The sequence below is a fragment of the Chiloscyllium plagiosum genome, chromosome 11, assembly GCF_004010195.1.
Source record: "Chiloscyllium plagiosum isolate BGI_BamShark_2017 chromosome 11, ASM401019v2, whole genome shotgun sequence".
Lineage (NCBI taxonomy): Eukaryota > Metazoa > Chordata > Chondrichthyes > Orectolobiformes > Hemiscylliidae > Chiloscyllium > Chiloscyllium plagiosum.
In genome coordinates, this window is record NC_057720.1 from 12733971 (window position 1) to 12747135 (window position 13165).

At 41.8% G+C, this 13165-nt stretch overlaps 1 protein-coding gene across 3 annotated transcripts in view; it reads left to right on the forward strand.

Moving 5' to 3' along the window:
• Positions 1-327: 327 nt before the first annotated feature.
• The window catches only part of LOC122554143 (prostaglandin F2-alpha receptor-like), a 40352-nt gene continuing 27514 nt past the window's right edge, over positions 328-13165 (forward strand). For 2 of the 3 annotated variants that reach the window (XM_043698704.1, XM_043698706.1), the window contains exons 1-2: positions 328-771; positions 2499-3334. In XM_043698704.1, coding sequence (XP_043554639.1) covers positions 2555-3334 — 780 coding nt within the window. In that variant the 5' untranslated portion in view covers positions 328-771; positions 2499-2554. Of the gene's footprint in view, positions 772-1406; positions 1775-2498; positions 3335-13165 lie in introns of those variants that run through there. The other variant, XM_043698705.1, reaches the window with a different exon arrangement.

Genomic DNA, 13165 nt, shown 5'->3' on the forward strand with positions numbered 1-13165 from the left:
TCTATCTATCTGTCTGTCTTTCTATCCAAATTGCCCCTTAGAGAAAAGATTTAAAAGGGACCTAACGGGCAACTTTTTATGCAGAGGGTGGTGTGTGTATGGAATGAGCTGCCTGAGGAAGTGGTGGAGGCTGGTACAATTGCAACATTTAAAAGGCATCTGGATGGATATATGAATAGAAGGATTTAGAGGGATATGGGCTCGCTAATTGCTGGCAAATGGAACCAGGATTAATTAATGATATCTGGTTAGCATGGACGAGTTGGGTCGAAGGGCCTGTTTCAGTGCTGCATGACTTTACCATTTCTGTCTGCACTGCCCACTGGTATGTTTGATGCTGTTAGTTTGGTACTGTGGGTCCCATCTTATATCCAGGATAGTTCCTCAGTCCTGGCGAATGGTTTCAGCCTGAAACGTTGAATTTCCTGCTCCTCGGATGCTGGCTGACTTGCTTTCCCAGCTTCATATCTGTCGCCTCTGGCTTCCAGCATCTGTAGTCCTTGCTGTTCCCTCGTTCCTCAGTCTCTCTTGGCCCCGAAGGCGGTCAAAGTCAGTCTTTATTCACTCGCGCTCTCTTTGTGCTCCTCGCTCTTCCCGGAAAAAGGTGGAGTGAGCAGTCTCCAGGGTAACGGGGCGGTCTTTACAAATATTGGCTTCTAGTCTCGGGTAAAATCGACAGAGAAATAGCAGACTGGATGGCAAGCTGACAGAGAGCAGACCAGCGCCTGCTACCTTGGAGAATTCCACCCGAACCCTGCGGGAACTCTCAAAGTAAGTCTCATCTTCATGCACAGGTTCTGGAAAGTTGAAATTAAAAGCTATTGAAATCGCGGGGAGTCTGCAGACAGAGGATTCTAAGCCGATTGAGAAAAGGAGATTGTCAAATAATTGAAACGAGCAATCTGTACGAGAAATAGATTTAAAATAAGCGAATGATATTTAGCTCCTTCTTACTCTCAAATAGAATTTGGATTCTTGTTTTAAAACGGGATTCCGCTTGAATTGGGGCTTCCTTTGGAGAGGAAAATCAGAAATTGCTCGATAAACTCAGCAGGTCTGGCAGCGTCTGTCCAGACAGAAACAGAGTTAACATTTCGGGTCTAGTGACCCTGCTTTTCAGAGAACGTTACCTTCTACTTTAAAGATCGTCTTCCCGGATCTGTCCTGTCCAGTGCAGGCTAACACACACCCACACACAGACACACACACACACACACACAGGCAAACACACACACACCCACACACAGACACACACACACAGACATACACATAGACACAGACACACCCACACACAGACACACACACACACACACACAGGCAAACACACACACACAAAGACGGACACACACACAGACACACACAGACACACACACAGACAGACACAGACACAGACATATACACACAGATACACGCACACAGACACACACACAGACAGATGCAGACACACACACACAGACACAGACACATTGCCTTTGCGGATGACTCTATGAGATGGGGGGAATCAGTCTCGTTCCGTATCAGATACAAAGCGTCAGTCTCGCTCATTGCTCACAATAACCCTGGCATCTGTGCCCCTGCTCTTTAAAACTCAAAAGGAAGTTGTTCCCCTCCAAATCTCCAGCCAAATATTGCTGTCACCCGTTGAAGTATTTCCTTTACGGCAAATTAATTTAGCTTCTTACTTTTTATGTTCAGAATTGGTCGTTACAGTGATTGTTAGTCATTTGTAACTAATATTTTGGTGTGAAATTATTGCAGAAATCAAAAACCTGAGGTAAGTTCTTTGGCATGGATTTTTTTTATTTGATTAAGGAAACTTCTATCTATCTATCTATCTATCTATCTATCTATCTATCTATCTATCTATCTATCTACCTATCTACCTATCCATCCACTTATCTATCTATCTATCAATCTATGTAGCCCCCTAGGGGAAAGACCGAAAAGGGACCTAAGAGGTAACATTTTCAGTGGTGGGCGTTTGGAATGAGTTGTCAGAGGAAGTGGTGGAGTCAGCTACAATTACAGCATTTAAAAGGCATCTGGATTGTCACATAAATAGAAAGGGTTTAGATAAATTTAGCTGGTAAATGGACCTGATTAAATCAGGATATCTGGTCAGCATGGACAAGTTGGACTGAAGGGTCTGTTTCCGTGGTGTACAACTCTCTCTTTATCTATCTATCTATCTAGCTATCTATCTATCTATCTATATATCTATTTTTTATCTATCGCAATTCTGTGTATTCAGTAAACATATTATCAACTTTATTGTGTTAATGTGTTTTTTTTAAGTTGTGGGGTAAAATTTGACTTGACAAAGATCCAAAATGAACTGTATTTGTGTTTCAGTTGAGCTAAGTATCACACTGGGTTCTAAGCTGCTGATAGATAGGATACTTCTGGTGCTGTCTCTCTGTCAAAGTGGTATCCATCACCCCTCCCCTAGGTGTCCAATGTAAAACTGTGCCCTTGTTAATGTCTTGTCTCGGTTTCAGACCATCATAATGGACGATATTGCAGGATGAATTTTGACAAGACAGGCCTCTCCTGAATGATGCTTCACATCGACATCATCGCAAATGCATCAACCAACAACACCTGTGCCGATGAGTCGAGATCCGTTCACATCCCAATTATCTTCATGACTATTGGCGTCCTCTCCAATGGTGTTGCTCTGGTCATTCTGGTGAAGGCCTATAAAAGGTTCAGACAGAAATGGAGAGCATCCTTCCTGCTGTTTGCCAGCGGACTGGTCTGCACAGACTGCTTGGGCCATATCATCACTGGTTCCATAACCATCAGGGTGTATGCCATGAACAAAAACTGGGCAAGGATTGACTCCTCGGGACATCTCTGCCCATTTTTAGGAACCAGCATGGTTTTCTTTGGCCTCTCAGCCTTATTCCTTGGCAGCGTCATGGCAATTGAACGGTGCCTGGGCATCACTCAGCCCCTTTTTCATTCTGCCAAGGTGACTTCACGCCGTGTCATGTTTATCCTGGGTGGCACTTGGCTGTTTGCCCTGGTAATCGCTTTGCTCCCTGTTCTCCAATTTGGAAAATATACAGTTCAATGCACTCAGACCTGGTGCTTCCTAAACACAAAGGACATCAAGTTTGGGGTGGACAGTGGAATTCTGCTCCTGTTCTCGTCCTTGGGATTGACTGCTCTCAGCATTTCCTTCCTGTGCAACACCATTAGTGGCATGGCTCTGGTGAGAAATCACATGAAGAACAAGCTCAACAGACAAGGGAAATCACACCATGTAGAAATGTTGGTCCAATTAATGACCATAATGCTTGTCTCCTGTGTTTGTTGGGGTCCATTCCTGGTAAGCCAACCTATCTATACTGTGTCTTCTGGCACCAAATACTTACTTCCAAATATTTACCATCACTGATGAACACCTTTGTGTAAAATCTTTCCCTTTTTAAAAATGTTATTGTTGTTATAAAGCCCTTTGACAACCAAATCTGAAAAGTGGATTAACAATGGTTATGTTATGTGCATTATATTTTATACACAAATGCATAAGCAAGTGCACTACCAAGAATATTAACTGAATATTAATTGCGTTTATGTTAATATTTCATGGCTAGTTATATAAGAATCTGTTGAGCTTTAAGTTGGCCTAAAAGGCAAGTTCAAAATTCATAATTAGCAAAGTTGAGTGAATTCATTTTCTTATTAAATAATCTTTAGGTAAATGATGTGCCTTTATATCATTTGATAGGAAATCATTGAACCACTTTTGTGTGTTTACAATATTTCAGGACCAGTTTGCATCTATCAATCAGTCAATGTATTTTGTATTTTTGGACAGAATGTGTAGTAGGAAATTGCCAGTGATGGAAGGCTATGCCATTTTATAACTGCAGTCAAACATTAATACTCTTTATTTTAATAGCTGAATTATTCAGTATTTTAGCAACTATATGGAGTGTCCGTACCCTCTACTACCCACTTAAATATTAATCCAATTTCCTTGCATCTGTTCCCATGGGCTCTCTTAATACTCCCTTTGAGCATGATCATCACACTCAGTAATGAGCAACGACATCTAAATCCTCTGTCCTCCTTCCCTCTTCAGTACTTTTCCCCATGTCCCTGGTCTGGAAGTTTGCAACAATCCTACACATAGATTTAATTCCATTAATAAGCTTGAATACTTCAATAAAATGTTCCATTTCTCAACTGTATGTGTGGCTGCAGTGGTGGTGCGCACACATAATGTACAGACCTTTGAAAAAGGAAGACTTATTTAGTATGTGAAAGTCAAATGAAGGGGTTACAACAATAATTTGCACAAACAGTGGTGCCTTCAGAAAAAAAAAGTTCTGAGATATTTACTTTTTGCCAGTTTAGAGCATTCTGAACAAAAGGTGCAAAGCAAAGATTTCTGGAATATGTTCTTTCAATTTAAAAATTACCATGAGATTACAAGTAAGCCTCTGTTAGTACTATTGCACAATAATCCTAGATTGTACACACACGCACAGACCTACTGTTTGACTTTAAACTCAAGCAATTATAAAGAAGAAACCTAATATGCGTGAACTCTTTGGCAGTGAATGAATGTAGCTTTCTTACTGAGAGTGAATTACATTTCCTTCCTGACTCTCTTTTTAATACGTCTTTTGCATATTTTTTCCCAGGAGTGTGCCTTGGGAGGTATATTGACAGGATGTTATTTTGTTTAAAGATTATTAGATTGCTCTGTGGACAGCAATGGCAAGGCTAAAAACAAAAAAAAACCCCGGAAATCGCTGGAGAAACTTTGCTGGTCTGACAGGATCTGTGGAGAGAAAGCAGAGTTAACACTTTGAATACAGTTTGAAAACAGTTGGGAAAAGAAACAAACAAAACTGCAGATGCTGTAAAGGAATGCAGGGTTCTGAGAAAGGGCCACTTGAGCCAAAGTGTTAACTCTGATTTCTTTCCACAGATGTTGCCAGACCTGCTGAGCGTTTCCGGCAATTCCCATTTTTGAAAACAGTTTGCTTTTACACAGATGCTCCATATATGCTGCCAGACCTGCTGAGCATTTCCAGCAATTCCTGTTTTTGCTTCTGATTTCCAGCAGCTGTGGTTTTTATTTTGCTTTTATGTGTCCCATGTTGTTGCAAATAAATCACACTGATATCCAAACATCACGTACCTTCTCTATGTTATAATTTTCTTCAACTAGAAAATCTGCCTTCTCGCTAAATTCAGCCTCCTGTCTATTCTTCTTGCTGCCCCATTGGTTTCCATATGCCACGTGGCAAGTACTGTGGAAGGGTCACCGGAGCTGAAACATTAACTCTGATTTCTCTCCACAGTTGCTGCCAGACCTGCTGAGCTTTTCCAGCAATTTCTGTTTTTGTTTTTGACAAATGCTTCGCTGTCTTTGAGAATAATTACATGCATCTGCCAGAACTGATGCCTCTTTAACTCTAGACACTTTATGCACAATAAACTAGATACAATCGTAGGGATCTTCTACTTTGCGAACATTAACTGGGCTCACCTGAGTGTGAGAGAGTTAGAGGGGTTGCATTTTCAAAGTCCACCCAAGGCAGTCTTTTTTTGTGCCAGTATGTAGGAAGTCCTACAGGAGATGGGGCAGTGCTCGACTTAATACTAGGGATGAAGCCAATCAAGTTGTTGAAGTGTCAATGGGAGAATTGAGAAAGTGACCATAACTCTAACTTTCAAAGTCATTATAAAATAAGAATAAGGATAGAGCAGAGGTTATGTGTCTACATAGAACATAGAACACAGAACATTACAGTGCAGTACAGGCCCTTCAGCCCTCGATGTTGTGCCGACCAGTCATAGCAATCTGAAGCTCATCTAACCTACACTATTCCATGTACGTCCATATGTTTGTCCAATGACGACTTAAATGCATTTAAACTTGGCGAATCTCCTACCGTTGCAGGCAAAACATTCCATACCCTTACTACTCTCTGAGTAAAGAAACTACCTCTGACATCTGTCCTATATCTATCACCCCTCAATTCAAAGCTATGCCCCCTCGTGCTCGCCATCTACATATTTAGAAAAAGGCTCTCCCTGTCCACCCTATCTAACCCTCTGATTATCTTATATGTCTCTATTAAGTCATCTCTCAACCTTCTTCTCTCCAACGAAAACAGCCTCAAGTCCCTCAGCCTTTCCTCAAAAGACCTCCCCTCCATACCAGTCAACATCCCAGTAAATCTCCTCTGAACCCTTTCCAAAGCTTCCACATCCTTCTTATAATGCGGTGACCAGAACTGTACACAATACTCCAAGTGCAGCCGCACCAGTGTTTTGTACAGCTGTAGCATAACCTCATGACTCCGGAACTCGATCCCTCTATTAATAAAAGCTAAAACACTGTATGCCTTCTAACAATCCTGTCAACCTGGGTGGCAACTTTCAAGGATCTTTGAGGGTGCATACATGAGAATCAGTGGTCGGCACAACATCGTGGGCTGAAGGGCCTGTTCTGTGCTGTACTGTTCTATGTTCTATGTTCTATCTGTGTACCTGGACACCGAGATCTCTCTGCTCATCTACACTACCAAGAACCTTACCATTAGCCAGAACCTTACCATTAGCCCAGTACTTTGCATTCCGGTTACTCCGACCAAAGTGAATCACCTCACTCTTATCTGCATTAAACTCCATTTGTCACCTCTCAGCCCAGCTCTGCAGCTTATCTATGTCTCTCTGTAACCTACAACACCCTTCGTCACTATCCACAGCTCCACTGACCTTAGTGTCGTCTGCAAATTTACTAACCCACCCTTCCACGCCCTCATCCAGGTCATTTATAAAAATGATGAACAGTCTAAATTGGGGAAGGCTGATTTCAATATCATTCGACAAGATCTGGCAAATATAGATTGGGAGCAGCTATTTGCAGATAAGTCTACATTTGTAGTATGGTGAGAATTCAGGGCCAGCACATTCCTCTAAGAGTGAAGGGCAAGGGTAACAAGTCCATCAAGGGATATTATGAATTTGATAATAAAAAGAAGTATATGTCAGGTAGAGCACATTAAAAACAGGAAAGCTCTTCAAAAATACAGAGTGGACAGTTACTTAAAAAGGAAGTTTGGAATGTAAAGAAATACTTTTGCCAGAAAGGATAAAGGAAAACCCCAAGACATTTTATAAGTATTTTAAGAGCAAGAGGATAGCTGGAGAAAGAGTAGACCCTATTCAAGACCAAAGGGACAATATGGACATGGAACCAAAAGATAGTGGTGAGGTCTTAAAGGAATACTTCATCTGTGTTCACATTGTAGCTGGGAATTTTACTTGGGATGGTGAAATTCTGGAACACGTTAAGATTAATAAGGTGGGAGTATTCGATGTTTTACAAGGCATGCAGGGGAATAAATCCCCTGTGTCCAATGTAATGTATCTCAGGCTGCTATGGGAGTCAAAGGAGGAGATTGCTGGGCCCAGATAGAGATATTTAATACTTTGCTGGCCAGAGGTAAAGTGCCAAAAGACTGAAGGATAGCTAATGTAGTTCCTTTGATCAAGAAGGGCAGGAGGAAGAGACCAGGTTATTGCAGACCAGCGAGGCTGATGTCAGTGATATGGAAGTTATTGGAAAAAGTTCTGAGAAGCAGGATTAGTCAACACTTGTAAATGGGATTACTGTAGTTTGGTGTTTGCTGGTTGGCATAGTCATGATGGGCTGAAGGGCCTTTTCAACGCTGTCTGACTCTATGATTCTATGAAATAGGACTTAATCTGAGTTCTTCCATTTTCACAATTTCACTCAGATTTTCAAAGGTTTGCTCTAACTTCAATGAATGGCACCATCAATTCCATCATGTTCATTTTACCCCAGTGAAATCAGCAAATGTCTGTTTGAGTGTGTTTTGACATTACTGCACTAACCTTACCTGGTAGACATCAGGAATTATCTAATTGATATTAATGTCATGGTTTCAGTCATCTCAAAATTTAAGAGCTGCTCTTGTGAATGATCAAACTTTGTCAATCAGGACATATTGCAGCTTAAATGTCCATGAGTTCTTTGGCCTCTTCACTTGTTTTGCAACTTTCTCAAATGAAAGAAAATATCTCACTATCCCTTCTTCCATTCAGGAATGAAACAAAGATTGTTGATGAAATCAAACATCTGAATCAGATTTCCCTTGTCATCCGCTGGACTTTCTTTCAGCTCACATCCTTAGCTGCTCCCCACAGACATTAATGACATAGTGGGTTATGAAATCTCAAGGGATCACAATTCTTCACTTTTGCAGATGTGGCCTTTAACTGTTTTACAAGAGATGTTCTGTCATTGACTGCTTCAATGAATGTTCCGGTGTGATCAATCACTCTTCTTTTCTATGATCTGTTAGAGTCATAGAGTCATGGAGATGTACAGCATGGAAACGGACCCTTCGGTCTAACAATAGACAATAGGTGCAGGAGTAGGCCATTCTGCCCTTCGAGCCTGCACCACCATTCATTATGATCATGGCTGATCATCCTTAATCAGTATCCTGTTCCTGCCTTATCTCCATAACCCTTGATTCCACTATCTTTGAGAGCTCTATCCAACTCTTTCTTAAGTGAACCCAGAGACTGGGCCTCCACTGCCTTCTGGGGCAAAGCATTTCACACAGCCACCACTCTCTGGGTGAAGAAGTTTCTCCTCATCTCTGTCCTAAATGATCTACCCCGTATTTTTAAGCTGTGTCCTCTGGTTCAGCACTCACCCATCAGCGGAAACATGTTTCCTGCCTCCAAAGTGTCCAATCCTTTAATAATCTTACATGTCTCAATCAGATCCCCTCTCAGTCTTCTAAACTCAAGGGTACACAAGCCCAGTCGCTCCAGTCTTTCAGTGTAAGGTAATCCCGCCATTCCAGGAATTGACCTCGTGAACCTACGCTGCACTCCCTCAAAAGCCAGAATGTCTTTCCTCAAATTTGGAGACCAGAACCGCACACAATACTCCAGGTGTGGTCTCACCAGGGCCCTGTACAGCTGCAGAAGGACCTCTTTGCTTCTATACTCAATCCCTCTTGTTATGAAGGCCAGCATGCTATTAGCCTTCTTCACTACCTGCTGTACCTGCATGCTTACCTTCATTGAGTGGTGTACAAGAACCCCCAGATCTCTCTGTACTGCCCCTTTACCTAAATTGATTCCACTTAGGTGGTAATCTGCCTTCCTGTTCTTGCCACCAAAGTGGATAAGGATCCATTTATCCACGTGAAAGTGCATCTGCCATGCATCTGAGCACTCACCTAACTTGTCCAGGTCACCCTGTAATCTCCTAACATCCTCATTACATTTCACCCTGCCACCAGCTTAGTATCATCAGCAATTTGCTAATGTTATTGCAAATACCATCTTCTATATCATTAATATATATTGTAAAAAGCTGCAGTCCCAGCACTGATCTCTGCGGTACCCCGCTGGTCACTGCCTGCCATTCCAAAATGGAGCCGTTTATCACTACTCTTTGTTTCCTATCAGCCCACTACATCTACTGGATCTCCCTCGTCCATCTTCAGAGTTACATCCTCAAAAAATTCCAGAAGAACTAGTCCATGCTGACCAGATATCCTAAACTAATTGAGTGCTATTTTCCACTTGTAGTCCTAAATTGCAGGCCAGTTAGCTTGGTTTGTGCCTGAGCTCTAGTCTTGCTCAGTGACATCCAGGGAGTCCTTCTTATGAACTTTTTGACCACCTTACCAGCTGTACTGAAATATTAATGCTCACAGGTTTCTTCCATGGCCTCTGGCAACACAAAACCAGCAATCTCTCTGTTTGAGTCCTGCCTCCAACACTTAGCTATCTACTAAGTCCTGGAAGTTCCTCCTGAGTTTTGACAGTACAGAACCATCCTCCTGCTCTCGATTTCTCACTGAGTCCCCTACACAGAATGTTTGTACTTCAGTTAAATTCTTTGCAGTGCAACTAACTGCAGTTACTTCTTTACCTCACCTTCTGTCATATTCACTAATTTCTATAATCTTGAACTCCTCTTCGCAAACCCCTGAACTGTCTTGAGTGACACATCGAAAACTTTCCAATGAGCGGCTCTCCTATTGTTAGGCAGAGTTGAAAGTTACCAACTATTTTCAAATAGTTGAATGCAATACTACAGGAACTGAATTTACCCTAAAGAGTACGTTCTCATTGAATGCTCAAAATCGCTTTTGTGACAAGTCAGAATCTCCAGGGTTAATAATCGTGGTCTCTGCGGTACTCATTCTGCACAATAACCTTTAGAGGTGGGCAAAGTTAAAAATCACACAACACCAGGTTATAGTCCAACAGGTTTAATTGGAAGCACACTAGCTTTTGGAGCGACGCTCCTTCATCAGGTGATTGTCAGGACATCAGGTGATCAGGACAATCACCTGATGAAGGAGCGTTGCTCCGAAAGCTAGTGTGCTTTCAATTAAACCTGTTGGACTATAACCTGGTGTTGTGATTTTTAACTTTGTACACCCCAGTCCAACACCGGCATCTCCGAATCATTAGAGGTGGGTAATGTTGCTCATTCTTCATATACACAGAGGCAATCCAAACATGCTTTGTGCGATCTTGCTGTTGTGATGGGTGTGGAGAGAGTATAAGTTGGGCAGACCAGAACTAGAGGCTGTTATTATGAGTCACCATGATCACTGTAATGATAGAATTACAGCCTATTGCACCCATCTCGACCGTCTGAAGAGCATCCCACCAGGACACTGCGCCCTACACTATCCCTGTAGCCCTGCATTTCCCCAGGCTAATCCACCAAGCCTGCACATCCCTGGACACTAGGGACAATTTAACATGGGCAATCCACCTAGCCTGTATATCTTTGGACTGTGGGAGGAAACCAGAGCAAACCCACACAGAGAATATGTAAGCTCCACACAAACAGTCACTTGAGGCTGGAATTGAACCCAAGTCCCTGGTGTTGTGAGGTAGCTGTGCTAACCACTGAGCCACTGTGTTGCCCTCATTAATAAATCAATAAGGAGTCCAAGTAGAAAGATCTTTCTGTAAAGGGTGGTGAGAAGATGCAACTTGCTTCACAAAGATTAGTGACGGTGAATAGCATAGGTGCCTTTAAGGGGAAGTGAGCTAAGTACGGGATGGGGACAGGACTAAGATGATACACTGATCGGGTGAGATAAAGAATGATAGAAGGAATTGTTGAAGTTAATTTTTTCATAAAATAATCTCAGGAGTCTCAGGCACAGGTTTAATGATCATTTATTGAGTCAATGTGAGGAAAGGACTATCGCAGAAAACATTCTGAGGACAGACTCTGCCAGTGAGAGAGAAACATTAAATATTTATACATTGTAAATCACTTAGACAATCATTCTGTTTCAGCCAAATAATTTGATTCCCACATATCTTGGATTGTGTACGTTGTATATCAAAAATGGTATAAACTCTCTGGCCTTAATCAGCCCCCCTTATCTTCTATGTGCCTATCTCAGCCTTAAATTCTTCATTGTCATGGCTGGCACTCTGCTATTTTGGGATGGCATGGTGGCATAGTGGTTAGCACTGCAGCCTTGCAGTACCAGGGACCCAGGTTCAATTCCAGCCTCAGGTGACTGTCTGTGTGGAGTTTGCATGTTCTCCCCGTGTCTGTGTAGGTTTCCTTCCACAGTCCAAAGATGTGCAGGTCCAGTGGATTGGCCGTGCTAAATTGCCCATAGTGTTCAGTGCATTAGTGAGAGGGAAATGGATCTGGGTGGGTTAATCTTTGGAGGGTCAGTGTGGACTTGTTGGGCTGAAGGGCCTGTTTCCACACTCTGGGGAATCTAATCTATTTCAGCAGCATTTTGAATTTGCTTGCATTGTTAATTTTTTTCTTGACAACCTGTCTTGAATAAGAAACAAAGAATCTTAGAAATCAGGCGTAACTAAATTCCCAAATAAAAAGCTGCAACGCTGGAAATCAGAAACAACGAAAGAAATTGCTAGAAAAGCTCAGCAGGTCTGGCAACATGTATGACGAGAAATCAGAGTTAATGTTTCAGGTCCAGTGACACTTCATTAGAAACGAGGAGTTTGATTTCTCTCCATAGATGCTGCCAGACTCGCTGAGCTTTTCCAGCAATTTCTGTTTTTGTAACTAAATTCCTTTCTGTTTTCTCATGTCATTGCTAATGCCATCTTAAGAGTTTCTTAATCTTTCCCAAATAAATTGATTTGGGGTTAACCCATACCACACTCAATATTTTTCTTTTACAGAAAGTTATCACCAGCATAGACTGAAGGGACTGAATGGCCTGTTTCAGTGCTGTATGTTCTATATAACACACAGTCGGAATAGAAATCATAGCTATCTCGCCTGTATTTCGTTAATATATTACTCTCATGTACAAATTAAAACTGTATCCTCTACCAAACTTTGTGTCCCTTCAAAGCTATTCCACTCTTTGGAATGGTTTCTATATTCTCTCTCTACTAAACTGAAGACATTAAGATCTTGAAAGATCAGGGATTTGAGTCCCAGGTCCACAATTTCCATTCCATTCCACAAAGCAATAAATTTTACCCAGCAAGCACATGACTTTTTCAGAACCCTGAAGCAAACACTGGCTTTTGTCAAAGTTAAGTCAACGGCACTGGTTTCAAAAAGAAACACTGATCCATTTTTTTTTGTGCTGTGGCGGTTTTGATTTTGGGGTTTACTCGAATTGCATTTACGCCTTTATTAAAACAGGGAACTAGAGAATTTTACACAAAGAATTTGCACTTATATAGGTCCAGCTTTTAAAGTGCCCAAAATTGCTTTCCAACCATTGTCATACCCCTGAGGTGGTGCCACTGCTGCAGTGCAGAAAATGGACTGACAAATCTCACAGTCAACAATGAGATGAATTGTATTTTGCTGATGCATTTGAGGGATAATTACTGGACCGAATATGTACTCTGTTCCTCTAAATAATGTAATGGGACCTTTTATAGGGTAAGGGTACACAGAGCCTCAGTTTAGTGTCTGATTGAGAGACACGCACTCCATCTGTACTGCATTGGAATAGCAGCCTGGATTATGTAGTCAAGTGTGTGAAATGTGATTTAAACCTAAGAAGCTGATGTATTGCTACTAAGTCATAGCTAGTATTGCCATCACCTACAATCGATTCTTTATTAACAGAGCTTAATATGCCTGACAGTCTCTGCTTACTTC